At 45.2% G+C, this 26,823-nt stretch overlaps 2 protein-coding genes across 6 annotated transcripts in view; one reads left to right on the plus strand and one right to left on the minus strand.

Moving 5' to 3' along the window:
• Positions 1–18,366, plus strand: part of nckap5l (NCK-associated protein 5-like) — a 38,765-nt gene extending 20,399 nt beyond the window's left edge. For 2 of the 4 annotated variants that reach the window (XM_061828127.1, XM_061828135.1), the window contains 11 exons: positions 907–1,026; positions 2,136–2,204; positions 2,269–2,307; positions 2,375–2,494; positions 3,667–3,759; positions 3,943–6,659; positions 8,568–8,700; positions 8,788–8,860; positions 9,306–9,593; positions 11,628–11,779; positions 17,400–18,363. In XM_061828127.1, the coding sequence (XP_061684111.1) occupies positions 907–1,026; positions 2,136–2,204; positions 2,269–2,307; positions 2,375–2,494; positions 3,667–3,759; positions 3,943–6,659; positions 8,568–8,700; positions 8,788–8,860; positions 9,306–9,593; positions 11,628–11,779; positions 17,400–17,660 (4,065 nt within the window). In that variant the 3' untranslated portion in view covers positions 17,661–18,363. Of the gene's footprint in view, positions 1–12; positions 33–906; positions 1,027–2,135; positions 2,205–2,268; positions 2,308–2,374; positions 2,495–3,666; positions 3,760–3,942; positions 6,660–8,567; positions 8,701–8,787; positions 8,861–9,305; positions 9,594–11,627; positions 11,780–17,399 lie in introns of those variants that run through there. The other 2 variants (XM_061828145.1, XM_061828118.1) reach the window with 2 other exon arrangements.
• Positions 18,367–18,848: 482 nt separating this feature from the next.
• Positions 18,849–25,944, minus strand: tegt (testis enhanced gene transcript (BAX inhibitor 1)). 2 transcript variants are annotated; one of them, XM_061828208.1, is made up of 10 exons: positions 25,808–25,944; positions 23,600–23,680; positions 23,410–23,518; positions 22,597–22,717; positions 22,461–22,509; positions 21,656–21,753; positions 20,020–20,099; positions 19,775–19,875; positions 19,618–19,693; positions 18,849–19,532 (listed from the first exon to the last, which is right to left on the minus strand). In XM_061828208.1, the coding sequence occupies exons 2-10, from the start codon at positions 23,653–23,655 to the stop codon at positions 19,509–19,511; spliced, it is 714 nt and encodes a 237-aa protein (XP_061684192.1). In that variant the 5' UTR covers positions 23,656–23,680; positions 25,808–25,944; the 3' UTR covers positions 18,849–19,508. The 2 variants fall into 2 exon arrangements, with proteins under 2 accessions (XP_061684192.1, XP_061684200.1); XM_061828216.1 differs by having other exon boundaries at positions 25,784–25,917.
• Positions 25,945–26,823: the final 879 nt, after the last annotated feature.

Consider the following 26,823-nt stretch of genomic DNA (forward strand, 5'->3'; position numbering starts at 1 on the left):
TGATGGTGTAGTGGTACACACGTCTGACTTTGGTGAGGGCAGCGTGGGATCGATTCCTGCTTGGTGATGGTGTCAATGTGTGCCCTGCGACTGACTGGCAACCAGTTCAGGGTGTTGTAGTCTTCCTTTTGCCTAAGGCTAGCTGGGATAGGCTGACCCTTGTGAGGATAAGCGCCTAAAAAGATGGAGGGAGGGAGGGATGGATGGATGGATGAACACTAATGTGATATAGGACAAATGGACAAAACCCATGCACAGGGATTCAAACTCAGGTCTCCTGACTGTATGGCACAGGTGTTAACCATGAGTACTGTACTGCCCCCCAGTTGAGGTGTTTATGTTAAAGTAATGGTGCATAAAAGGTACACATTTAATGTTATGAAAAGATTCAATCTCCAAAGTACACTGCGGAAAATGCAACCTGACAAAAAAAAAAAAAAAAAAAAAAACCTGCAACGCGACAGCACTCTGTTTAAGGTTATTAGGCAAATATATTTTTCGCGAGGGGAGGCTTGGCCGCAGATCCCACTGCAGCAGCTCCGCCCCGACTCCCATCACTGCATTGAAATTCAGAACGAGACCAATCCGCATGAGGAGCAAAATTGAACATGATACAGCATGTCGTCCTTACCACGGTTCTTTCCCACCTCACCTATGACTGAGCCTCACCACTTTTTTTTTTTAACTTCACCCCACATCTCCAAACAAAAAGTTCATGTACTGAAATCATGAGCACGTGGGTCAATGTACGCACACGTGTGTGAAACGTGGGCACGGGTGCATGTGCAGATTATTTTTACGTGGAAGAGCTTGAAATGCTTGTCCCGGCGTCATACGTCGTCGGCATCGGTAGATGAACACGACATGACGACGAATGTTCCCGTGCGTGTTGCTTATTCGTTCCAGATGAGAAGGATGTCGGACGAGGCGGAGCGGAGAGCGTGCGACGAGGATTTCTGCTCGGACGAGGAGGCGGACGTGGAGGACAACGGCGGCGAGCTGGCGGACCGGCTGAAGGAGTTGGAGGTCGGCAAGACGTGCCAAAAGATGTGCCCGAGCACTCGGTAAAGGGAAGGAAAGCCACGGGGGGCGAGAACACGTCGTACGTGCCACCGCCATTCGCAGTATGGAAATTCTGGCCCGTGGACGAAGAATTAAAAAATAATTCATACCATCTTCAGTAACCGATGATTGATTGATTCTCATTCTCCGAGCGCCTTTTGAACCTGAATTGTGATATTATGCACGCTGGTGGCACATACAACGTATTCCTGCAAAAGAAATCTGTGGGTTTACTTCCTCTTTAACGACACATCCAAAGTGGAGTTTTGAATGAAAAATAATAAAGGTTCCTGTTAACCATTCCATAGAGGTTGAGTCAAATTTGAGCCATTTCTAGCATTTTGCAGCAAGAAAATGGACCTTACCTACCATTCTTGACCTTGAAATACACCAACTAATAAGTAAATAAATGTCCTTTTTTTCCCAGGCACTAATAAATTTTGTGTGCACTGAGGCTGCTCCATTAAACATTTTGACACCGCTGGGCGGGGGTAAAATAGCATCAAAGTGATCAGAGACACTAAATGATCCATGACTGCACTAAAAACAAGTGGAAATATGAATTTAAAAGTCCTCCTCACCGTGCTGTTGTCATTTTGACAACAAAGCGCAGCGTCAGAGGGAACCTTTGAGAAGAGACTGGAAGAGTCACAGAAAGACACACAAGTGAACGTCCTCTGGAATGTTCAGGGTTAAACCTTCGCTCTGAATCAAAAGGTAAAATTTGAATGACCTTAGTGAAGGTCACAGCGTATTTTCCTCAATCCGTTAATTTGACCAGAATGCCAGATATCTGAAACTGTTTGGGAATCGTGTGTACTGTATGAATCTAAATATGTAATAACATCACATGGTTATTGTGATGCTTTTTATTTGGGGTGGGGCTTGGGGGGGGGGTTCTTTTTGTCCCCGCATTAGACTCATGACAAAATGAGCACAAATAATAAAAATCCTTTGCCTGTGACCAATTGTGGACTTGCTGTCGCGTAGCCACTCGGCTTTGCTCATACATTGTTGATGATGATGATGACATTTTTCCCCATTGAAAGCCCATTTTGTCATTTGTCTGGCAGGCAGAAAATTCAGCGCTGATGCTTGCGAATGAGAGTCAGAGAGAAGCGTACGAGAGATGTCTGGATGAGGTGAGGTCACCCGGGAGCTCCAAAGTACGATGGCAAAAATTGAGCTTGTTTTTTCCGCTCTTAGGTGGCCAACCACGTGGTCCAAGCTCTGCTCAATCAGAAGGTAGCGTGCTCTGGCGTCTGCGGCAGTCGGCCGTCCCTCGTGTGATCGCGTGTCTTTTCTGTGATAGGATCTGAGGGAAGAATGCATCAAGTTGAAAATGTTGGTCTTCGACCTGGAGAAACAGAACCGAGCACTTTGTGAGCTTTTTCAGCAGAAGTTGCCCAATTATCCCACTGCGCACTACCAGGTGAGTTTGGGGTTTTTTTTTGTTTTTTGACAGTTTTTGCGATTGCCTTGAGATACAAGTAACCCGACTTGGTAGTCAACTGTCAGTTCCAAAATTCAGCTGCGAAGCTATCCTGTTATTGACGACGGCTAAATCGCGACCAGAGGGCAACGCTGCACAATTTACAATCAAGTTTGCAAACATTCCAACCTTGAGGAACAGTGAGGAGATGGCTGCCGTCACAGGCCACTAGTTGAAGCGTTTTACACGCGAGTATTAATGTATGAGTATTATTGAAATGTGTCTGTGTGTGTCATGAATGTGGCAAAGTACAATTGAGATCTTGGACCGCGTTTATACCAAATTCATTTCAACATTTCACGTGTGGAAAGGACCATAACTAAGTTAAAGTGCCCCAAAACATAAATCCTTGTTTCTTCATACTTTAAATATCTTTGAAGTGCAGAAAACATGCAGAGACTGAGGACAATATTGGACAGAATTGTGCTCATCTGGCTTGAAATCTTTTCATTTTCTTAAGATTCCTAATGTTGTGGGTGGGGCTAAAATGATACTCGTGACTTCAAGAGGTTTGGGAAGAGGTTTGGGCGTATACTTTCCGTCCCACAAATAGCGAGCAGCCTTATTCCGCACAGTGGCCATTTAGCGGTATTGCCATTTTTTTTTCAACTCATTCAAAAGAATTAAAACAAGAAAAAGAAAATCAAAGGATTTTGTTCATATTTAAGTAAACATTTTTTAAAAGCTAATTTACAAATAAAAACAGCAAGCTCCCTTCCAGTCTCTCCTCACGCTGAAGCGAGTGCAAAAAAAAAAAAAAAAAAATGGCCCCTCCAAATTAGCTGTGGAAATGCTCACATGTTCGAAACAATGCTCGTTCCCGTCAAAGGTGGCAAACTCTGGAATCCAGCAATCACACGAGAGTTTTGAGTCTCCAAAATGGTTTCTAATATCAGAGCTTTAACCATCTGATTTTGCTGTGTGGCATTTTGAATTCACTTTAATGGGGTAAAATGATGTGAGATACAAATGCCCTTAGTAGCGAGCGTGGTCACGGGAAAAAAATTCAACTCGTATCGCAAGGCAATGGTTGTAGATGCTGTTTTTTCCTCTGGACCTTTTCACCATGACCTCACGCGTGCTTGCTCTTATGAGCGCATGCCCGCCTCCAGGTCCAGGCGGGCCCCCTCCAAGACTGCAATGCACAGCTGCACGGTGACTCTGCCAAGCATTTGGAGGCTGCTCAGACCGAAGCACAAACCAAGGTGATTATCGCAAGGCTCCTCGAGGTTGTGATGTCATCAGCTCCAATATGAAGGCTCTGACATTTGCGGCGCTTTGTTTGTGAAAAGAGCCCATGTGGCTAATCTCCTTTGCACTATTTCCTGTACGCATGCACTCAAAGGTCTTTTGCGATGCTGATAAAATTCCTTCTTTCCTGTCCAAAGGGGAACGGTTACCACACTCAACACACCACGCCGAGCCCTCGGGGCCCCGCCGCCTCCATGGAGGCTCTTTCGCCCTTCTTTAAGAAGAAAGCACACATCCTGGAAGTTCTGCGCAAGATGGAGGAGACGGACCCTCTCAAGTTCCACCCAGCCACTGCGAGCCTGTCTTTCTGCGACTACAGCCAGGTGCTCATGTCCACAGAAGCCGTTTTGGCCTCGGCGGACCAGCTGCAGCGCAAATCCCTGCACACGCGCTGCAATTGCTCCCAGTCAGATGCCGACACACTCCAACACGTCAATGGCGACGGAGCGCTGATGTGTGAGGGGGGGGACACCTGCTGTTTACACTGCAAGAAAAACCCAGACTGGCCTCTGAAGTCATCCGCCTCCCAGAACCGTACTACGCCTGCAGCTGCCACCAACGAATGTCACGCGAAGAGCCGAGCAACAGAATGTGTCCCGTTAGCTAAACAATGCGCCGAGAATGACTCTCACCCGAAACCGGCGAACGGTGCTGCCGATCTAAGCCCAGAGATAGTGGAGGACAGCGAAGAACTCACCGGTTTCTGCCCAGTCACTCAGCTACCCAGTTCAGAAGGTGTCCACATCCCCCACTGTGACCCCGAAGCCGGCAATGGCGTTCCCACCGGGCCTTCCCTTGACAAAACGTCCAATGACAACTCCTCCGTCCCAGAGAAGGAGGGCAGGGATCTGGAGCCTTCCGCTGTCCGAGCTGGCGCATCAGTGAGCCCGAGCCCCTCCTGTCTCAGTGACGTCAAAGCCGCCGCCGTCAACTCGCCATCCAAACTGCTCAAGTTCCTGAAGATCCCCTCCATAGGAGACAGGTGCCAGGCCTCGAATCCCGTCGTCCGCTTAAGCCCCCAACTTACCCGTAGCTCCAGGATCCCTTGTCGCACCAACAACTACGAGGTGTACCACTCTCCTGTTCCCTCCCGTCGAGCCACCACCACAGAGCGGTGTAGGCAGCCGCCGCCGCCACCCACCAGGTCTGAATCTTACCCTGCAACCCACTCTGCACCGACCTCTCCCCCACAACCTGAAGACGCCTGCCTCCCACCTGCTAAAGACACGAGTTTCAACAGCTTATCTGCATCCAAAATTAAGATGGTTGCTCCCTCGTCCATGTCCTCCTCGTCCTCCCCCAAAGCAGCCCAGATTATACCGCATTATGAAAACATATGTGACTTGTCCTGTAACCCACAAGTAGAAGAGCCCCATCAAGCTCTGGAGAAAAGAACCACTCTTCCATCGCAAACGAAAACCAACGGTGCTGAAAGGAAACAGGTTAAATCACTTCCCGAAAGTGTCCTCGGTGGCTCTCCCCAGCAAAATCAGTCATCATCCTCAACGTCTGAGTCCACATCAGAGGATGAAGAAGATTCTGACAGTCCCGTGTGGGTGAACCATCACATCCTGCCCAACTCATCGGCCCTCACCGACGCTCATTGTAGAGCCGACTTCTCGCAAATTCCAGAGGAGGCTAGCACACAGAGCTGCGAGGCAACCCAGCCACCGCAGGCTCCAGCCAGAAGAAACGACTCGTCTTCCATCCCTAAGAGGCCTACAGTGGGTCCGGCAAGACCTCAAGCTGATTCCAGTCACCACGCATTCAAAGACAGGCTGGCTGCGCTGGGCAAGCTGAGAAGCTCGGAGGATTTACAGGCAGGCTTAAGGTCACTAGGCGTGGGGAACGAGGTGCCCGAGGACAGGAGTAAGACGGAGCAAAGACATTCAAAGTGCACCGACTCTTTAGATGGGAAACCTCGGGGCAGCAGTGGGGGCCTGAAGTACACGGGCTCCTCTCAGCTTGATGAACAAGGGGGAAAATCCACAAATTTGATTGTGGTCAAACAGGAGCTCTGTGTGAGCTCTCAGAGCAAGATCGGCCTACCTTCACCTAATGCCGACGCTCCTCAGGTACCGCGTAACAACATTAAGTGTCCTGGCTCGCTCAATCTGTCTTACAATGTGAAACCAGGTTCTCAAAGTAGCAACAGTCCTAACAAAGTTCCGCCAAAGTCTCCGTCCAAACCTTGCCAGGTTACCTCCGTCGTCCACAGAGGAGGAAAACCCATGGATACCCCGCGGTACTCCTCCAAGTCAGAGGAGAGAACCAAAATTAGCGGCAAAGGTAAAAAGAATCCGATGTACGGAGACAGTCTCCCGCCGCCTCCTCTCAGGCCTCCGACATCTGAAGGGGAAAAAGCGCCACCACCTGTGCCCAGCCCGCAGTCGGCCATCGAGCAGAAAGTGATGAAGGGCATCCAGGAGAACATGCTCAAACTTCAAGAACAGGACCGAGGGGTGCTGATCGGTGAGGCCAAGCAGAAGGCGTCCAACGGGATAGCGAGCTGGTTCGGACGCAAGAAAAGCAAGCTGCCCGCCCTCAGCCGCAAGGCGGATGCCGCCAAAGCCAAAGACGAGAAACGGGAATGGAAGATTAACATCCCATCGGTGGGAAAAGACTCAGTAAAGATTACCAGCAGGTGTCGAGAAGGAGTGGAAGGTTTGAACATCTCCACGCTGATGGAGAAGGCGGAGGGACTGCGGAGGGCGCTGGAAGAAGAGAGGGCGTACGTGGAGAGGTCGGGCCGGGGTCATTCATGCGAGGTGGTGATGGACCAGGCTCAGGGACAGCTGGCCGTCATGTATCGGGGCGGGCGCTCCGACAACTTCATGCAGCAGTTGCTGAACAGGTGAATAATTGATAGGACTTACTGTAAGCACACTGAACCTTGCAGAGCCAGCGCCGCTGAACCACTGCACGGGTTCTAATAGCAGGTACTACTCTTGACGAGTGAGTGGACAACTGTCAGCGTCTAGTTTGGCTTAGATTTTAAATTTCAATTGGCAGGTGGGTAAATGGCGTCGCAACAGTGCAGGTGTAACGGCCAACCAGAAATGCCTTGTCGTATCACGGGAGCGTTGACGTTTCCGCGTACGAAGCGACGTGTGGCTGGACGTCGCCGGGCTGTGCCAATATAATGTATAGAATATATGTTGTGTTTTACAATAATGGGAGAGAAACTTAAGTCTTCAAAAGTTTCTGTTGTGTGTATTTTGAATGTGTGTTTCTTCTTTATCTGATGCTATTGGGCTAAATCTATGAACTATTTATTCTAAATATACATAGCATCTACTTGCTGAGGCGGTCTGCAGTTTTTACCTCTTTTCACTCTCACAAGTGTGAGAATTTGTAAGAATGTGTCGTTTATCATTGTTTTCTCCCAATTTAATTTGCTGACGAAACCAGACGGAATTGGAAAATTTTTACAGATTACCCTCCCGAAATTATCTTCAATTGTTACTTTAAGATGTTCTTCTTCTTTTCCTTTTGGCTTGTCCCATTCGGGGTCGCCACCGCGTGTCATCTTTTTCCATCTTCTTAGCCTATCTCCTGCATCTTCCTCTCTAACCCCAACTGCCCTCATGTCTTCCTTCACCACATCCATAAACCTTCTCTTTGGTCTTCCTCTCGCTCTTTGGCCTGGCAGCTCCATCCTCAGCACCTTTCCACCAATATACTCACTCTCTCGCCTCTGAACATGTCCAAACCATCGAAGTCTGCTCTCTCGAATCTTGTCTCCAAAACATCCAACTTTGGCTGTCCCTCTAATGAGCTCATTTCTAATCCTATCCAACCTGGTCACTCCGAGCGAGAACCTCAACATCTTCATTTCTGCCACCTCCAGTTCAGCTTCCTGTTGTTTCTTCAGTGCCACCGTCTCTAATCCGTACATCATGGCCGGCCTCTCCACTCTGTTATAAACTTTGCCCTTCATCCTAGCGGAGACTTTTCTGTCACTTTAAGATGTTAAACTAGTTAATTATGTCGTCCTGGATTTAAAATGGGGAAAGAAAGTCGCCGGTGTTGGCAAATAAGGGTGCTCTTTCTTGACATGTTATTATCCAAGCCGCTTATCCTCACAAGGGTTGCGGAAAGGCTGGAGTCTATCCCAGCTAGTTTCGGGCGAAGGGCAGACTACACCCTGAACTGGTCGCCACTCAGTCGCAGGGCAGATATTGACACGATCACTGACCGGGAATCGATCCCATGCTGCCCGCAGCAAAGGCAGGCGTGTGTAGTGTGTACCACGACACCATCTGTGACTCTTGCTCTTTCTTTACTTTTTCTTTTCAAAGGCCAAAAGGAATGCACACGCTGACCTTCTGACACAGTTGAAGTTCTTACTAATCCATTTTGAACAAACCAAGCTTACTCAAATGTGCTAGATTTGTTGCCAGTCTATCAAAAGTCACAATTATTAATAATATCATCAGCGCCGAGTAGATGTTGACGCGACTATAATCACATTGAAGTGTCGACTTGAAAAACGTGCAGTTGGTGATTGTCCAGCTTGGTCTGGTTTAGTCATGTCATCCGTGTGCTGAGAACCAAACGCATGGATTGAAAGGCTTTGTAGTATGGAAACTCGGCAGCAGTGTCGCCTGGTGCTTAGCACAGTTTTTGAATTTGTCGTTCGAATCCCCCCGCTATGACTTTCCTACGTGGAGTTTGCAAATTCACCCCACGTCTTGAAGGTACTTCCTCCCACATTCCCAAAAAGTTGTCCTAAGGTCTGACTTGTGCTTTCCACTTGCAGAGTGGACGGCAAGGAAGCCTCGGGCGTGCCACAGCGGAGGCTCTCGTTCGACTGCAAGACTTCCAAGCCTGTGTTCGCTCAGCAAAGCGACATGGTCATCGGTCATACTGGCGGCGGTGACAACGTGGAAAAGGTCGGTCGCCGTCTTCTCGGGCTGGGGTGTACCCTGGCGAGCTCTTGCCAGTGATGTTGTTAACCGACATGCGTGCGTCTCCTGCAGGCGTCCCATCGACTCGGCAAGATCACGTCAGATGAGAACCTCGTGGATTCAGTTCACTCGCAACACTTTGCAGGTGAGAGGAAATGGCAGGTCAAGGTGTAGTTTTCAAAGTAAGAGCAGTCCAGATTAATCCACGTTTTCAGTGTATTTTTTATTGCTACATGTCAAACAAGTTACCAGTAGGTGTAGTAGAATCAGAAAATCAACAAGGCCCAGCATTCATGATCTACAAACTCTTAAGGCTGTACCATTTGGCCAATTTGTTGAAAGGCGTGTGTTCAAAAAAATTGTCTGCCATTGACTTTCCAAACTCGAAACATTTTTGTTTCTAGGTTTTACCAATCCTATGAATCACTCAACTAATATTTAGTTCTATTGACCACAGTTACTTTTTAACTGCCTCACATCTGTGTGACTTGGAGTCAGACAGTGTTTTTTAGCGACGAAAAACAAAAAGACAAATTGCTAATGCAATGCACGGGTCTGCTGTTACCACTTCCTGTTGTCCACCATCACAGGTTCCGGTGCTTCCACGTACACGTTGGACAGCGGAATCGGCACGTTCCCGCTGCCCGAATGCGGCGGCGGCGGAGGGGTGCCGGCTCGGGGCTTGTCCAAGACCACAGCTGAGCGGCGCCCCTCAGGGTCGCCGGGGAGGTCTGGGCGACGGGCCCGCACCTTGGACCGGGAGCCCGCGCCGCAGGAGGAGTGCTACGTGGCGGCAGCGGCGCACAAGCGGGCTCTTCCTGACGCAGCGCAGCACGGCGCCAAGACGGAAGGAAGGGCGGCCGGCATCATGCGGGAAGGTGAACGCAGACATCGCACTTGCAGGGGCAGGCCTTGCCTTGCCAGAGGTCGCTCGATGCCTTTGTGTCGAAACTCCACTCATGCGGTTGTTGCGCAGTTTTGTCATTTTGTAGTCGCTAGCGCTAGCACTTAGCAAGCTACTCTGATGTTCACTTTTCTTTTAATGCTCTCATGTTACCATTCTCTCCCAAACCCTTCCCATTTTCTCAAAAGCATAATTACATATGATTAGTGATTAGATGCAATTATATACAGTACATGGATACACCCCCCCCCCAACCCAGATGGAGTACAAATACTTACATTTGAGTACTGACTGATACCGATACAGTTAGGATAACCATCCATCCACCCTGAACTGGTTGCCAGCCAATCACAGGGCACATCGAGACAAACAGTCGCACTCACAATCACACCTAGGGGCAATTTAGAGTGTCCGATTAATGTTGCATGTTTTTGGGATGTGGGAGGAAAACGGAGTGCCCGGAGAAAACCCACGTTGGCACGGGGCGATCATGCTTACTCCACACAGGCGGGGCCGGGACCGAATCCGGGTCCTCAGAACTGTTAGGCCAACGCTTTACGAGCTGATTCACCGCGCCGCCTGTTAAGATAATCATTGAATCCAAATATAATCCTTTTGGGATCGCCCTCTGCAATACTTGGATCATGAAGCAGCCCATGCGCTCGGGATCGTCGCGTGCTTGGGGGTTGACAGTTTTGCGCACACCACACAAAAAATGGACTACATCAGGGGTGCTCAATGCGTCGAGTCAATCAGGAGGCAGTCTTGGGCGATCGCGTAACGGTGTGCCAAAAAAAAAAAATGTCAGCCAATGTTCCCTCTTAACTGTGCGCGTGCACAATTCTGCACCGCTGATGTAGTCTCTTTACAGATATTCTGCGTTGTGCGCAAAAAAAAATCAAATGCAAATTGAAAGTATAACATCCAGCTATTCAGTTTGTGGCATTTTGCAATGTGATTCAATGAGTGAGGGATGACTGGTTGTTACATCCAATGGCACAATTCACATACGTACTGTAAAAAAATTAAAAGAAGAAGCCACTGGTTTCTTTTAGGCAGCACACGGAACTTTCTCTAACAACGACCGCTGCTCCGCCACACTTTCTTTTTCCTAGTTTACCTTACACCCGCCCCCCATCCCCACTCTTAAAGACGTACACTCATAATTACAAATGTTACAGTACTTACGCAGCCCATCAATGTGTTTTGTCATGACAGCATCCACCACCGCTGCTTTAGTTAGCAACACAGTCTGGGCAACGTAGAGCAAAGAGGAGCTACACATGCTGCTTATGTTTACTTTCGATATTAATGGAGAAAGTTAAAAAAGAAATGGTGTTGCTTTAAGATGCTTGAATGTCAGAGTATGTGAATAATCGAAGAAAAAGTGGCTAAACTGGACGAGATTTTCTATTTTTGGGTGGGAAAGGTCTGGTCTGAAGCCAGCCAAAGGAGAAAGTGCAGGATGAGGTAGTTTGTAATTTTAAAATTCCACCTTGGCACAGCCTGATCCAGGATAAAACCAAAGACAATACAGTGAACAAAAAGCTAATTCTGTATTTTAAATATACATATATATTTATATAGAGTATAATATATCACATAACATTAATAACATAACTCGCCCCCCCCCCAACTCCCACCACCACCCTCCTGTCGTAGGTACCTCGCGAGAGGCTGGCTGCTTGAAAAGTAGATCTTGGGGTAAAAAACGTCTAGGCACCCCTGGACTACATGGATTGAAAGTTTGGGGTGCAAACCAAGTTGGTCTCATGAATATCTAGTCGAAGTCCGGGGAAGTCTTTCTTAAATTGTTAGATTGAAAAAATCCCAAATCTGTCCTAAATTGGAGATTTAAATTTGACTCCGGCCAAGTCAAGTGACTCGAGTCGCCCACATCGGGTATTAGCACCGCAACATGAATTGTATGCATTGTTGCAGATTTTAATGATCAAATCTCCCTGGGTAATCCCGAGCCGCCGCCTGTGTCTCCTGCATCCTCCCGCAGACAAAGAGGCCCGCGGAGCCCACGTTTTCTCGCCCCGCTCCAAGACGTGGACTTTCGCCAACCTCAAGACTCCAGCGGGACCCACAGATGTGTACCTGGCCGTGGAGGAGGAAGAGGAGCAGGTGGTGTCCTTCGGCACGCCCTTCAGACCGGTAGGCCCCCTTTTCATCTGCACTGGAAATGACATGAAACAAGAAAAGCCTTCCACGATTGACAGAGGGGAAATTCAGGTGTTGGAAGCAGAGCGGCCTCACATTACGCAAGGGGTGGGTTTTGTTACGGAAATGACTGAACGTTGACTCGTTGCAGCCAAGACACTAATGGTTCCGGATTTAGGGTGGGGGGACAATGACATCCAGCATCTTACTTGACCGTCGTGGCCATTTTGAACAGCTGTTGGGTGCACGCTATCTTCTCCCGCCCCGCCAGGCTGCCAAGCCGCCGACGCGAAGGTCTACTTGCGTCCTGCGTCAATGCAATGACGTTGATCGCCTCCGTGCTGTTGAAGGTGTTAACAAAGGGAGGGCAAGGAGTGCATTGGCCAAGACCGTGTCAAAGATAGTTGCATAACCTTTATTAATCCCACAATGGGGAAATTTGTATTGTTTCAGCAGCAATTGGGGATATAAGAAAAATAAATGTATATAGTAATATGAACAGCATCCAAGACAAGACATACAAGAAGTACTTTGTACAAAATACAAACCAGAACTAAAGTTCATACATAAATATTGATATTTGTATGTGTGCATCATTTTTCATGAATCCATAGATGCATATTTTGTCATTTTTTTGTTACTCATTTTATCACATTTAGTGAGTTTTATTTTGTACAGTGACCACAGCGAGCAGTTTATGTATTTATTGATGAAGCACAGGGCGATGTACCTGGTTTTCTAAATTCATCTTCTTTCACACTCTAATCAGTAAAATATGGACTATTTTTGGGGGGTTCCAGTCTTACTTGAGAAAGAGCCGTCATATCTTGCATTATCTGAAAATGGAAGTAGTTTCTCGCCGAAGAATGATGTAACAGACTTCAATGACCATTCTTATGTTTTAGTTACATAAGCCTTAAAAGTCTGTAATTGCGTCGTGCATTTGGGACCTGCGACTTTGTTACTTGACTTCATACGCCTCTTAATACGATCAATATCGTGTCCGTCACATAAAAAAAATGCACGCCCCCTAGCTATGACACAAACATCCGCTGGAGCAGTTCGCAACCAATACTAAATTAATAATATAGTCATAACACCAATAAAAACTAAAGCTCAAGATTATAGTGTCGTCACACTTTTTGTAGTAGTATAATTCTTATTTCAATCAATGAAAAAAGGGAGATCGACTTACAAGTAGCAGAGCAGTTATGTACAGGTTAAAAATGAAGGGGCAGAATCAACGTTGATATAATTAATGTCACCAGTGATATACAAAGACAAACCATTTTTTATGTTTCGTAAATAACTGAAAACTCAAGTGTATCGTGAGGATGTTGCAACTTTTGACAATTTGATAAATGAAAAATCAAAGCCATGTAATTTCAATAGTTACATGAGAATCATACAGTATCAACAATGAGGATAGATATTTTACTAGTTGTGATTTTTTTTTTCCCCCTCCCTTTTCTCAATTCTGTTTTTTGCTCCATTCCACAATTTAGTTCTTTTTCTTCAAATGATCTGCAATTGTAAAATTTTTCTGGCACGGACATGCTGATTACTACATGCAGATCGCCACGGATAAGTTTCTTTAGTCAAACTTTTATTCTGACTGACCAATCAGAGGATGAAAAAATCTTCTTCTTTTCCTTTCGGCTTGTCCCGTTAGGGGTCACCACAGCGTGTCATCTCTTTCTATCTTAGCGTATCTCCTGCATCTTCCTCTCTAACCCCAACTGCCCTCATGTCTTCCCTCACCACATCCATAAACCTTCTCTTTGGTCTTCCTCTCGCTCTTTTGCCTGGCAGCTCCATCCTCAGCACCCTTCCACCAATACACTCACTCTCTCGCCTCTGAACATGTCCAAACCATCGAAGTCTGCTCTCTCGAATCTTGTCTCCAAAACATCCAACTTTGGGTGTCCCTCTAATGAGCTCATTTCTAATCCTATCCAACCTGCTGACTCCAAGAGAGAACCTCAACATCTTCATTTCTGCTACCTCCAGTTCTGCTTCCTGTTGTTTCTTCAGTGCCACCGTCTCTAATCCGTACATCATGGCCGGCCTCACCGCTGTTTTATGGACTTTGCTCTTCATCCTGGCCGAGACTCTTCTGTCACATAGAACACCAGACACCTTCCGCCAACTGTTCCACCCTGCTTGGACCTGTTTCTTCACTTCATTACCACACTCACCATTGCTCTGTATTTTTGACCCAAAGTATTTGAAGTCGTCCACCCTCACTATCTCTTCTCCCTGGAGCTTCACTCCTCCTCCCAGTGATGACAGTGCTCTGGATTTTCCCGGAATTCCAGATTTTTAAATTTTCATGAAAATTGAGGAAAAATTGCCTAAAATTAATCCGGATATTAGTTGACAACATTGAACGAACATGCGTTTGAGTTCGTTGTTTTGCTTTCACGAGCGTAGCCATGTTGAGGCACTAACACGAGTAACAGTAACGCCCCTCCCCTCACATTCTCTCAAGACATTCCTTATTTTGTGTGGTCTTGACATTCATTTACGCGTTTATTTCATAAACGTTGTTAACTAAACAAGCCTTCTCCAAAACAACCGGTATTCACCCGGAGACAGGAAATGCAACTTAACCGTCCTGAGCATGTACGGAGCATGTACGAAACCGCATGTTCAGAACTCCTTCACGTAATGTGAGCGCATTTACGTCAAAAGTCATCAACATCATGAGCTATGTCAAAGGAAATTCAGTTACACCAGGGGTGCTCATTGCGTTGATCACGAGGCTGCGTGACGGTGTAAATAAAAAAAAAAAAAAAAAACAACAGACTATCATCCACCTCGTTGCTTGATTCAAGTGTGGTCAATATGTCGAGCGCGTGCACATAAAGGCACGTTCTCGCAAGCCGGCCTCCTATTTACGGCAGTCCCGTAATGCTTGCCCCCCCACCCCCAACAATATGTCACGATTGCCCACAGGAATGTTTGTTCCAATGCATCGCTAGCTTGTTGCCACGAACGCCGATTATGTTGAACTAAACTTTCAGCATTTTCAAAACATTGCGAGTATAGACCGTTCATTTTTGTTCCTTGACAGGCCAGTGCATTCAACTTTTCTTCAGATAAAGTTTATCAGATTTATTGATGAACAACAAACAAATACTGTTTTATATCATGTTCTACTAATATCAGGTCGAGTGTATCAGTACTACGCGACGTAACAAGTTTGAGACTTAAACGTTAATAGTAATTACTACAGATATACTTCTTTAGCATGTTTTGCTCTACGGTGTAGAAATTCTAGGATGTATTTTCGTGTATATTCTATATCTATACTATAGTATGTATAATGTGGGGAAAAGGATAATTTTAGATTTCGTTTTACTGAATAGTTCACTTAATTCATTTGTCTTGCGATAAGATGGCATATTTTAATGACAAATGTGATTTTGTGCCATCCAGTGATAGGGGCATGGGGGACAAAAAAATCTGGGCTTGATCCTCCGGGAACTTCTGGCCAATTTTTTTTTTTTTGGTCAGGACTTGGAAATTTTACTTTCAATTTTTGTCTGAATTTTGTTCGCAGATATCACCAGAATGCACCACAGCCATCAATTTTTTCAAAAAATTCCAGGGGGGGGGGCATGCCCCCGGACCCCCCTAGCGCTTGGATTTGTATTTTCAGGAATTTTCACCAAAGTCCACTTTCATTTCTATCCTCCAATGCCCCTCCCATTCACGCGCATATATTCTGTTTTACTTCGGCTAATCTTCATTCCTCTCCTTTCCAGCGCGTTCCACTATCTTTCTAATTGTTCCTCCGCCTGCTCCCTGCTTTCACTGCAGATCACAATATCATCTGCGAACATCGTGGTCCAAGGGGAATCCAGTCTAACCTCGTCTCTCAGCCTGTCCATTACTCCTGCAAACAGGAAGGGGCTCAGCGGGGAACCCTGATGCAATCCCAGCTCCACCTTAAATTTTTCTGACACACCTACGGCACATCTCACCGCTCTCCTCCTACATGTCCATGTACGATTCCAACATATTCCTCCGCCACACCGGACTTGCGCATGCAGTACCACAGTTCCTGTCTTGGTACTCTGTCATAGGCTTTCTCTAGGTCTACAAAGACACAATGTAGCTCCTTCTGACCTCTGTACTTTTCCACAAGCATCCTCAAAGCAAAATTTTGCATCTGTAGTACTCTTTCAAGGCATGAAACCATACTGTTGCTCGCAGATACTTACTTCTCTCCTGAGTCGAGCCTCCACCACTCTTTCCCATAAATTCATTGTGTGGCTCATCATCTTTATTCCTCTATAGTTCCCACAGCTCTGAACACCGACTACCACACTTTTCCGCCATTCTTCATGCATCTTCTCTCCCACTAGTATTTTATGAAATAAGTTTCGCCAAAAACTCCACAGCCACCTCACCAAATTACTTCCATACCTCCACTGGTACGTCATCAGGACCAACTGTCTTTCCATTTTTCATTCTGTTCAGTGCCTTCCTGTATTTTGGGGTTCCCCCACCAAGTCTCCTCCTCCCCTTTCCTACCAGAAGGCACCCTAAGTACTCTCTGAGTGCCTTGGCAGTAGTCTTCCAGTATTCCGGGAGTTCTTCCTGTTCATCTAGAGCCTGTCTCACCATTTTCAGAAAGGCCACACGACATTCTTCCTTCATCAGCTTCCACCACATGGTTCTCTGCTCTACCTTTGTCTTCTTAATCTTTCTACCTGCTACCAGAGTCATCCTCCACACCACCATCCTATGCTGTCGAGCTACACTCTTCCCCACCACAACCTTACAGTCGGTAACCTCCTTCAGATTACACAAAATATAATCCATCTGCGTGCTCCTCCCATCACTCTTGTAGGTCACTATATGTTCCTCCCTCTTCTGGAAATAAGTGTTCACTACAGGCATCTCCATCCTTTTTGCAAAGCCCACCACCGTCTGTCCCTCAAAGTTCCTTTCCTGGATGCCGTACTCACCCATAACTTCTTCATCACCTCTGTTTCCTTTACCAATATGTCCATTACAATCTGCACCAATCACAACTCTCTCTCTCTCTCTCTCTCTCTCTCTCTGGGATGCTCAGGACAACTTCGTCTAATTCCTTCCAGAATTTCTCTTTCAACTCAAGGTCACATCCTACTTGTGGGGCATAGCCGCTAATCACACCATACACAATGCCCTCAATTTCAGATTTCACCCTCATCACTCGATCTGATACTCTCAGAGGATGGAAAAATGTCACGTTATGTCATAATCCAAGCCGCTTATCCTCACAAGGGTTGCGGGTAAGTTGGGGCCTATCCCTTCTAGCTTCAGGCGATAGCCGGACTACACCCTGAACTGGTCGCCAGTCATTCGCAGGGCAGATATTGACACCATCACTGAGCAGGAACCGATCCCACGCTGCCCACACCAAAGCCAGGCGTGTGTACTTCTACACCATCAGTGACTGGATGGAAAAATGCAGACAATAATTTGTTGCGAATTTGAAGTCATTCATGGTTAAAGAAAGTCCATTTTGCTAATTTACGTGGGCTAACCCAGTGAGTGTAGGCTTGAAATGTAAATACCAGCGATGGCATCTCAAAGTCCTTGTTTTGCTCCTCCCCAGAGCTTGAAAGCCAGCGGTCCGTCTTCCAGCCGTGCGGCGGACCCCAATGCCTCGCCCGGTGCGGCCCAGTCGGGAATGAGCCGGCGGGGGAAATCCCGCACCCCCGGCGTCTCGGAAATGAGCAGGGAGGCCGGGCTGGAGCTACTCAGGGAACGGCCAGAGGAAGCACCGTCGCCAGGGCGGCCACTGGTTCCTGAGACGCCGGAGTCGTTGAGCGACTCGCTCTACGACAGCCTGTCGTCGTGCGGCAGCCAAGGATGATCCCAGTCGTCATCGTGATCTCCAAAAAAAAAAAAAACACCAAGCCCCAAGCGGGCGAGGACAACGCCCACCATATACGACGAGACTTCTCCTCAGGATCTCTGCAGCGCAAAATGACAGCTTGGGAGTGTACAGGACCGCAAACACGTGGGCCAGGTGACCAATAGCACAAATGGCATCCAGCTAGAGAGTTTCTCTCATTATTCTGGTTCTTTATGTGCAGCAAGGTTGTTCATCTTTTCACATAATAGACTTGGGCCGGTGCATCTAAAGTTAAAAAAAAAAAAAAAAAAAAAAAACAAGAATGTTCATCTGATTTTGTTTTTTACCCCCCCAACCATGTTAAAAGCGGTCACATCTTCAATGTAAAAATGACTTTATTGATCATGTTGATTATAAGTTCGCAACCTCAGAATTTTGTCAGAAAATATCTGAAGCCATAATATAGTTAAAGATAAAATATACCAGCAATAATAACATCAAGAGAAACGGCTACGCCATTGAATTATTTCTATTTATTTGAAATGTACGTCATTCCCATCTTTTTGTAATCTTTCTGTGAAAATGCACCTAGCTTGAGTTCCTTTTTTCAAATTTCAACCCATTGCTGTTCAGCCAGTAGATGATAGCTCTCCTGTACGTACTGCCCTTTTTCAACTTTCTATTAAAAGCTTTTCATCCCGTTCGTGTGTGCAGTTTTTAGCTTCCCTCATGTGTAAATTGAGGGAAGCATGAGGCTTCGCATTTTGCACTCCTACAAGGCAATAAACTCGTTTTCAAACATTTAAAACTTTCAGATGTGACCATACAATGATCAAAAGTTCAGTTGACAGTTCTAAGGTGTACAGTACATACTTGGGGGCACTGAGACTTGATTCCAAATTGTCCTAAGATTTAAAAGTCAATTAACATGAGGAGCCCCAGTTATTAGACTTTATGTATAAGGTGACCTTATCAATTGGTCACACGGCACTCTTGTTATGCCAGCAAAGGCTTTCACCAATTGTTGACTTTAAATTTCATGACAACTTTAAATGGTGTAACTAGATTGCATCTCAGGTTTCATTTTTTTCCTACCCTGGATAGGCCACGTGTCAAATGTCATGAATTGCAAAATTTATTTTATTATCCCAAGTGGAACAAACCTCCATTCAATTTGGTGTGTAAATACTTCACTTGAACAAAGCGTGCATTCAACACATTTATTTGAGCAAATGTATCAAATTATTACTTTTACATCCACAAAATACATTTTTCACAGTAGACCCTTGAAAATTCCAGGTTAACTTCATTTGGCAAACTATCAGACATTGGTGTAAATTTACAAGAGGCGAGAAAAAGCGCAGTCAAAAACTTGGGGCAAAGGCCCTCAAATGGGACTCGGGAAAGTCCGAGAGAATTCAAAAAGACTTCCGAGGACATTTGGAAAGGAACCCGCGTCCAAATCGCACGCAGCAAAACAAAAGAAATTCAAATGAAGCAAATCAATGCATGTGGTCACGTCACTCGCTAAATGGGAGCCTATCATTGTGGCACTAAAAAAACAACAACAGCGTCAAAGACTTGAACGAGGGGGCACGTCACAGCGCAACGATGCCCTCTGCAGGCCAAGCATATTCACTGCAGTGTTAGTCTCCTCCCGCTCCCGGGACTAGCATTAGTTTTACACGGACGGACAAACTATTGACCCTCAGAGGTTCGACAGGAAAAGAAAGATCAAATCATTTGCAATCAGATCGTAAGACCGCAGGAGCTCGTTTAAGAAAGACAGTCAAAAGTAAAGAGCGCGCAGCAAATCGAGTCTCGTCGGACACGTCGACTCGTTTTCAGGCACGCAAGTGAACTTGTCTACTTCTTCTCCTTCTTCTTGTCCTGAAACGAGATAACAGCAAAGACAACGTAAGCTCGGGTTAGACAATGTACCACGACTCCAAGCCGACTCGTTTGACAGACGGACCCTGTCGTTGAGGGCCAAGATGACCATCAGCTTCCTAAAGATGGTAATGAAGTCCAGGAACAAGTCCACACAGTGCCTGCAGGAGGGCAACAAACAACAGGTTGGGATACGGCCACAGTGGAACGGGCAGCACCGCTCCAGCCCCCCCCCCGCTCACCACACGTAGTCCTTGTCTCCGTTCTCCGCCTTCTCGATGATGAGCTGGGTGTCGAAGAGGACAAAGCCGCACATCAGCAGCAGGCCCAGGTACAGGTGAGCCTGGGGGACGACGACGAAGGGAGCCCAAATCCAAACGCACGAGCAAACCGAGTGACACACACACAAAGAAAGAGTGAGATGGATCAAAAGACCGGACGAAAAACAAACTCCACGCTAGACAGTGACATGATGATTCAGACGGACCTTGAAGAGCACGACGGAGCCAAAGAAAGCGTTCAGGAGAGACGTCAGGAAGAGGATGGACAGCCCCGACATCAGCGTGCCTGTCGACGACAATATCAGAGCAGTCAGAACAAGCGCAGCGGCTGCGTGAGCCCTCGGCGCATTGTCGCGCTATCGCAGTGTTCTTGTAGTCGCCGGACAAAGTGAACACTGCACACCGAACTGATCTTTTTTTTTTTTTTTTTTTTTTTTCCGGGGGGGGGGGTGGGGTGGTGTTTAAAACGGTTTACTCAAGACTGAGTAGATAACTGTGGTGGTCTGCCAAACTGGAAGAGGGTAAGGCGTAACGACAGTCACGCTGTTATGCACAAAAAGCTCATTTGATTGCTGTTGGGGAGAGAAAAAAGAAAATTAGAAGGGGGCGAGGGCACGCAAGTACTTTTTTGGCTTGTCACTTCATGTGTCAATCAATGCCTTTGTTTTTGTTGTATACGCAAAGACATTTGGGTATCACAGCAGAGGATGAATGTGAATCAATACTTAAAAATTCCAGCTTTTTTTTTTAACAGTATTTACATTCTAGAGGTGTTCAACATCTCAGGACAGAGCACCTATTGTTTGAAGCCACCCACGTTTCAAGTGAACAAAAATATTGGAGCAGATATAGTGTAAATAATATTTGATGGTATAACCCTTACTTGAAATGAGTCCATCAAACCTGGGACCTGGGACGTCACAAGACTGTTGCTTTCTTCATTTGAAAAGCTTTTGCAGGCCTTGACTTGCGGGGGGGGGGGGTTTCTCATTCTTTTTTCCTTCATTTCCTTCATTCTCCACTTTAGGAGGTAAAATGCATGCTCTATTGGGTAAGGCTCTGGTGATTGACGTGGCCAGTCAAGGTCCCTTCACTCCTCCCCCCCGATTACATCCTTTGTTGTGTTGGCAGTGTGTTTTGGGTCATTGTCTTTTTGCATGATGAAGCTTCTCCCAATTAGTTTATTTTTCTATAAATCAGCAGGCAAAGTCATTTTGTCTCACGTTTTACAGAAAAATGACTGCTGCTCCAATCATGACAAGTGAGCCCCTTCCACAAGAAGGCATGCAAGCCTGAGCCATGACATGACCTCTACTCGCTTAACAGATGAGCTTATATTTTGGATCTTAAACAGAGCCTCTCTCTTCATATTTTGGCCTTTCCATCACTTTGCTAGAGGTTCATCTTGGTCTCATCAGTCCAGAATACTTTGTTTAAAAAAAAAAAAAAAAAAAAAAAAAAACAACAACTATGTAGCCCATTCTCTGGAGTGCTTTGCAAAATCCAATCTTGCCTTCCAATTCTTTATATTGATGGGTGGTAGGGTCTGTATATTTCTTCTCTCAAAGTCTTCTTTCAAAAGTGGACTGGAATAACTTCACCCCTGCAATGTGGAGGCTGGCGGTGATCTTAGTGACTGTTGTCTTTGGGTGTTTTTTCACAGCTCTAACAATGTTTCTGTCATAAATTGCTGTTGATATCCTTGACCAACCTCAATGGCATCATTGATCAGAATGGCGAATGAGATTAAAGGCGATGAAACGATTAGTATAAAATGCACATTATCTGCCGATACCGAGATCACAGATGAAACCGGAGTACAGTCTCGTGTCAACGGATTACCTCCGAGGAACAGGTAACTCCTGCGTTTGGCATAGAGGGCGCTGAGAGTGAAGCAAATGAAAATAAGCGAGGTTCCCATGAAGGCTGTGACAATGATGCTGGAAGCAAAGGAAAAAAATATATAAGTGACTTGATAAGTCATCACAAAACAGGTCACCATTAAACAGAAAAGACTGAAAATCAACTAGAAAAGCAAACGTTTCAATCAGATGATTACTACAGTTGTCATCAATATACATATGCAGCTGTTTCTTCTTTAGTGACAAGCAAAAACACCACCCGTCAGTCATATTTAGGGACCCCTCACTCTAAAAGAGTACGCATAGTTTGAGGTGTCACAAAAGCCAAAAATATTTGCATCAAAAGTCACCATTTGAGTTTGACATCCCTTCACAAAGTGATTACTTTTCTCCACTTTTTGGTCAGAAAGTGTTTTTTGGGTTTCAAACAGAACATGGGTTGCCATGGCTGGTTTGAAAAGGCATGTTTATAATTTGGACAACTTTTATTTAATGCGTGCCAACTTTCTTGACGCAGTTTACTAAAAGAATCTGATTCGGAAATTGGAACCAGGATCAAAACAAGGAACTGGAATCGCTCAAATTCCTAAAAACAAGACCTTTCCACAATGTTTCAATGTGAATTTTCCAATATTGTCTCCAGATTATAGTCCAATTTGCATGACTTTTGAATGTGGGACAAAGATGGAGCGCCCGCAGAAAACAAATCGCACCGATGACGAGGATTACATAACAATGCGGACTTTAAGCATGGCATTGTGGCACTCATGCCAGCGTTTACACACCTGGGGTTGACAGCGATGACAAAGTCCAGCGTGGGACCAAGGCCGATTCCTGGAGGGAGAAAATGGGAAAAGAACTCTATTAGTCAGCTCCCGACACCAATGCCTCGGTGTTCGGCGAGCGGCCGGCGCCAGGTACCGTTGAGGAAGGCGAATCCCACCAGGATGGCCAGCCTCTTCCTCTCCGTCTCGGCGTTGTGCGGCATCATGGCGAGCCACGCCATAAGGCCGAGCGATGCCAGTCCAAAAATCACACCACCCTGACAAACGAATGCACACCTCTAGTCACTAAGTCGGAACAGCCGCTAAATGTAAGTGCACTCGTCAAGGTGTGAACAGACCCGAGCTTGCATTTGTAAAGTTTTGTACAGCACATTTTCTTTTTCCCAAATTTACTAATTTAGTTCTCCTCAAAAATCATCCCTGTTCTATTTTCCACCCCATAATTGTGACATTGAAAAAAGGTTTCCCAGTTGCCGAAAGTATAGAATGACATTTCTGAAGAAATTCTCACACACGGAGTTGCAATAGGGTGTCACCAATATTTTTACGAGCATGTTTAGTTGCGAGTGTGTTCATGGGACAAATTCAACTCGCATCTCACGGCACCGCTTGACTGCGTTTTGTTGATGATTCTGAAGTTCAGAATGAAATCTTTTGGAATTTGATACCAATCTTTTAGGGGGTTCGCCCTGTTCCTCCTTGCGGGATCTTCTGAGCTTCATTTGGGAAATTATGAGCATTTTTTTTGTATTGTTTCATAGCAACGCTAGCACATAACATGTAACTCTGTAAATCCTTCCCAGGTGCGCTGCATCTTCAAATCTCAAACGTGCGCTTAGATGAGCTGCACTTCCGCTTGGCATGTTTTTAGCATCGTCGTCAAGTGTACAGCATGCAATAATGTCAGTCAATTTACAGTATGTACAATATAAAATAAATATTACATTACCTGGAAGAGGCGCAAGACAACACGCGTGTAGGCGCCGGCTGCGGCCGCAAACATGCACACTGCCAAGCTGGAGTAGACATTCTTCAAGTGCAGCTGGGTGGAATGAGATCTGCAAGCCAGATAAAAAGTGTTCCCTGAGCAAGGCACCGATAAGGAACAAACCCGACGTGCGAGTTGTCACACGGCGTACATTTGGGAGAACTTGAAGACGGCGTCCAAGTTGATGTTGCGCTCAAACACGTTCATGGTGCCAAGAGGTGCAAGTTGATATCTGGAAAAAAAAATAAACTGGGGCTTGTTCAAGAGGCCACCTGAATGAGAAGCAACCTTGAAAGATATTTCCAACTGTTGAACTTAAAACACAACTCAGTTCAGAGTTCACTTTGACTTTAGTGGTTTACTTTGTCAGCTTTTTTTTGGCACATTTACAGAGTGAAAATGTTCTTCTGCCATACCACAATAAAACAAATGTTTCCGACAATAAAGAAAAGATGAACCCAAATAAATACCTGGAGCCACTCTTGAAAAAAAGAAAGACCACGTCAGACCTTGGTGTTCTGATAAGATTCCAATCTGACTTTCAACAGTCATATCAAATCAATGACTAAAACTTCGTTTTAAGGCCGAAGATAATTTAAAAAAAAAAAAAAATGGAGAAGCTACAGAATTACCTGGTCAAATAATGGAGGGTGACTTTAGCGTAAAACCTCTTCCTTCCCTCTCAACTCCCTCCAATGGCAACACACCGCAACCAAAAAGGTTGATACACATTTAAGTTGCTTTAGGCTTCTGGATTTTTTTATTGTTTAAATACAGGGTGTACATGTTTTTGCATGAATAGGAATTAAAGGATGAATTCACTATTTGGAGGTTTGGAACAGATTAAACTCATTTACATTATTTCCTATGAAAAAAAATGTATTACTGATTGAACAAATCGGTCTTTGAATACTTCACAAGATAATATTTTCAAACTCAGAGGTCCCACTGTGCTTTTATGTAGTTTCCCATTTGTTTTAATTCTTTATAAGATATTGTTTAAAGGTTTTTAATCATGTACAGCTCATTGAGTTACTTTGTGTATGAAATGCTCTGTATTTAATACATTTGCTTGCTTTGAGCACTTAAAAAAAATGATATCTATACGGGCTGAATAACTGACCTTTTTTTTCCTTAAAGGTACAACGATAATGATGAATCATTTGGACAACTCATGTAACATACTTGTCCAAATCCTCAGAATTTCAGCGTCTCAACAGAAAATATTTTCCGATACAGTGTAAACTTCTTGGAAAGCAGAGTATCAGAATCAGCTTTAGTTGCCAAGTATATATTAAAAAAAATAATAATAATAAAAAACAACAAGGAATTTGTCCCCGGAAATTTAAGATGCTCTGGTATGACAAGTCAATTGATAATACTTTTGAGACATCAACCCCGCCCAAAAGTCACTGAGCAATACAGGTGTGATTGTGTGCGTGTGGTAATGCTGATACTTTTTTTTGACAATTGTTTAAAATGACATTTTTTACATTATTTTTGCCTAATAAATTTAAAAACGTCTGACTTTGCAAAATAACATTATTTCCTTTTTTCTGACAGACGTTAGAGACCAAAACAGGAATCGCTTCGTTTTTGCATTTTCTGCTGTCTATTTGAAACTAAAAATCAAAAGCAGAAATCCCAGTTTAAAATGTTTTTTTAAATAATCCGATCAATTAATAAAAATGAAATTTAAGTAGTTTATAAAATAATGCCTTAGTTGAAGTCTTAATTACATGTAGTAAAAAAAATGAAAATCTACTAGAATATTTCACAATGAAATGCTTCCTTTTGGAAAAGGAACAAGTAGAAGTTCAAAATCCGACGGCGCCTTCGACGTCAGCTCGGAAAATAAATTATCCATCAAGACCTGTCACCGAAATCGAAGCTTTCCAACAAGCTTGTTATTTTAAGTCAGGGGGGCTGACACGAAAAGCCAAAAGACTGCTGGCGAAATGAGCTCTCCGACTATTTATGTCGGTGAACATTTGGTTGAAGAGAGAGGAGGAACGTCACTCTTGGTTCGACGCTTTTTTGGATTGAGGCGTTTTCCTCCGTCGACGCTCGAATTCGAGTAAACAGCTTTCATTTTTGACACGTCAAAAGTTGCTTGAACGACACAAGACATTTATTTAAGGACGTATTTCATATTTAAAAAGTGGATAGTACACGACGAGAAACACTTTTGTTTGCTGCGCGTTTGTAGTAGCTAACGGCGCTAAGCTAACGTCGGCTAGCCAGCGTTTGGTTCACGTCTCAACGCTTAACTCGAAGAACACAAACGCCAAGCCATAGAAGCCAACATCCCAAAAAAAAAAATCATACGACGTACTGTTGGTGTGTGCGTGTATTTCACCTGCTCGGCGTTCTTGCGTCTTGCTAATATGTGTGTGCTTTGCTTTCGGTTCGATTCGGTCGTGTCACAAAAGCCAGGACGTGACGTGTCCTACGCGCCTCAGGCGAAGAAAATGACGTGGAGGCAGTCACAGGAGGGGGGCGCCATTTTGTTACCAATCTTGCTCGTACTCCACAATGCAAGACAACCCAACTGACTACTCTACTGGCACTCTACCACTGTCCAGGATATTGTCAAGAGAAGTCTCGCAATATGTATATTTTATGTTGAGCTGAGATGATTAATTTGAATCAGATTTAGTCGCACGAATGCGACAGGGAACTGTTTTTAACTCACAGTTCTGCAAATGATGCAGCCTTCTAGCATTTAGAGCAGTTAGAACGCCTATTTGAGCGATAGTCCAGTGCAATGACCATTGTGCAAAGGGTGTCATGACTTCAAGAGCGTATGCAGTTTAAAGTGACTAGTCGTGCAATAGTCTATCGTAAATAATACTAAGTGGCCTAGCAGGGTGTGACAACAACTTGAGGCAGAATTTTGACTGCGTGTTGCAGTGGAATTATAAATTAGCTGTTCAAGAATTGAATTGCAAAACAGAAGAAGCTGTTGGAATGCCTCCTACTTTTGCCTTTCATTGATCTGTATCGCTTTCACAATGGAAGGAACTGGAAGAGCGTAGTGGCCAGGATGTGGAGGGTCAGATAGGATCTGCTCTTGTCCTAGTTTGGGGGCGTCCAATTCCTCAAGGGTGGGTAGGATGATGCTGACAATCTGTTCTGCACATTCTGCAGTTTTTATTTAGTATATCCTTTTTTTGTGGCAGCCCCAAACCAGACTTTGATGGAGGTACAGAGTACAGACTTGATGACCACTGTGTAAAACTGTCTTTGCGGCTTTTGTGTTAGGCCGTGCTTCCTCAAAAGCCGCAAGAAGTACATCCTTTGCCCGGCTTTTTTGAAGATGGAGTTGATGTTTGTCTCCCACTTCAGGTCTTGTGAGACTGTAATTGCCAGGAA

The sequence above is a fragment of the Syngnathoides biaculeatus genome, chromosome 2 (genome assembly GCF_019802595.1).
Source record: "Syngnathoides biaculeatus isolate LvHL_M chromosome 2, ASM1980259v1, whole genome shotgun sequence".
NCBI classification, from domain to species: Eukaryota; Metazoa; Chordata; class Actinopteri; order Syngnathiformes; family Syngnathidae; genus Syngnathoides; species Syngnathoides biaculeatus.

Coding starts and splice junctions, on each gene's coding strand:
- tegt (XM_061828208.1), bottom strand. CDS start 23,655: ATGAACGTGTTTGAGCGCAACATCAACTTGGACGCCGTCTTCAAGTTC. Junction 19,876..20,019: donor GCTCCGTCGTGCTCTTCAAG/GTCCGTCTGAAT, acceptor GTCGTCCCCCAG/GCTCACCTGTACCTGGGCCT. Junction 19,533..19,617: donor TCTTGGCCCTCAACGACAGG/GTCCGTCTGTCA, acceptor ATCTCGTTTCAG/GACAAGAAGAAGGAGAAGAA.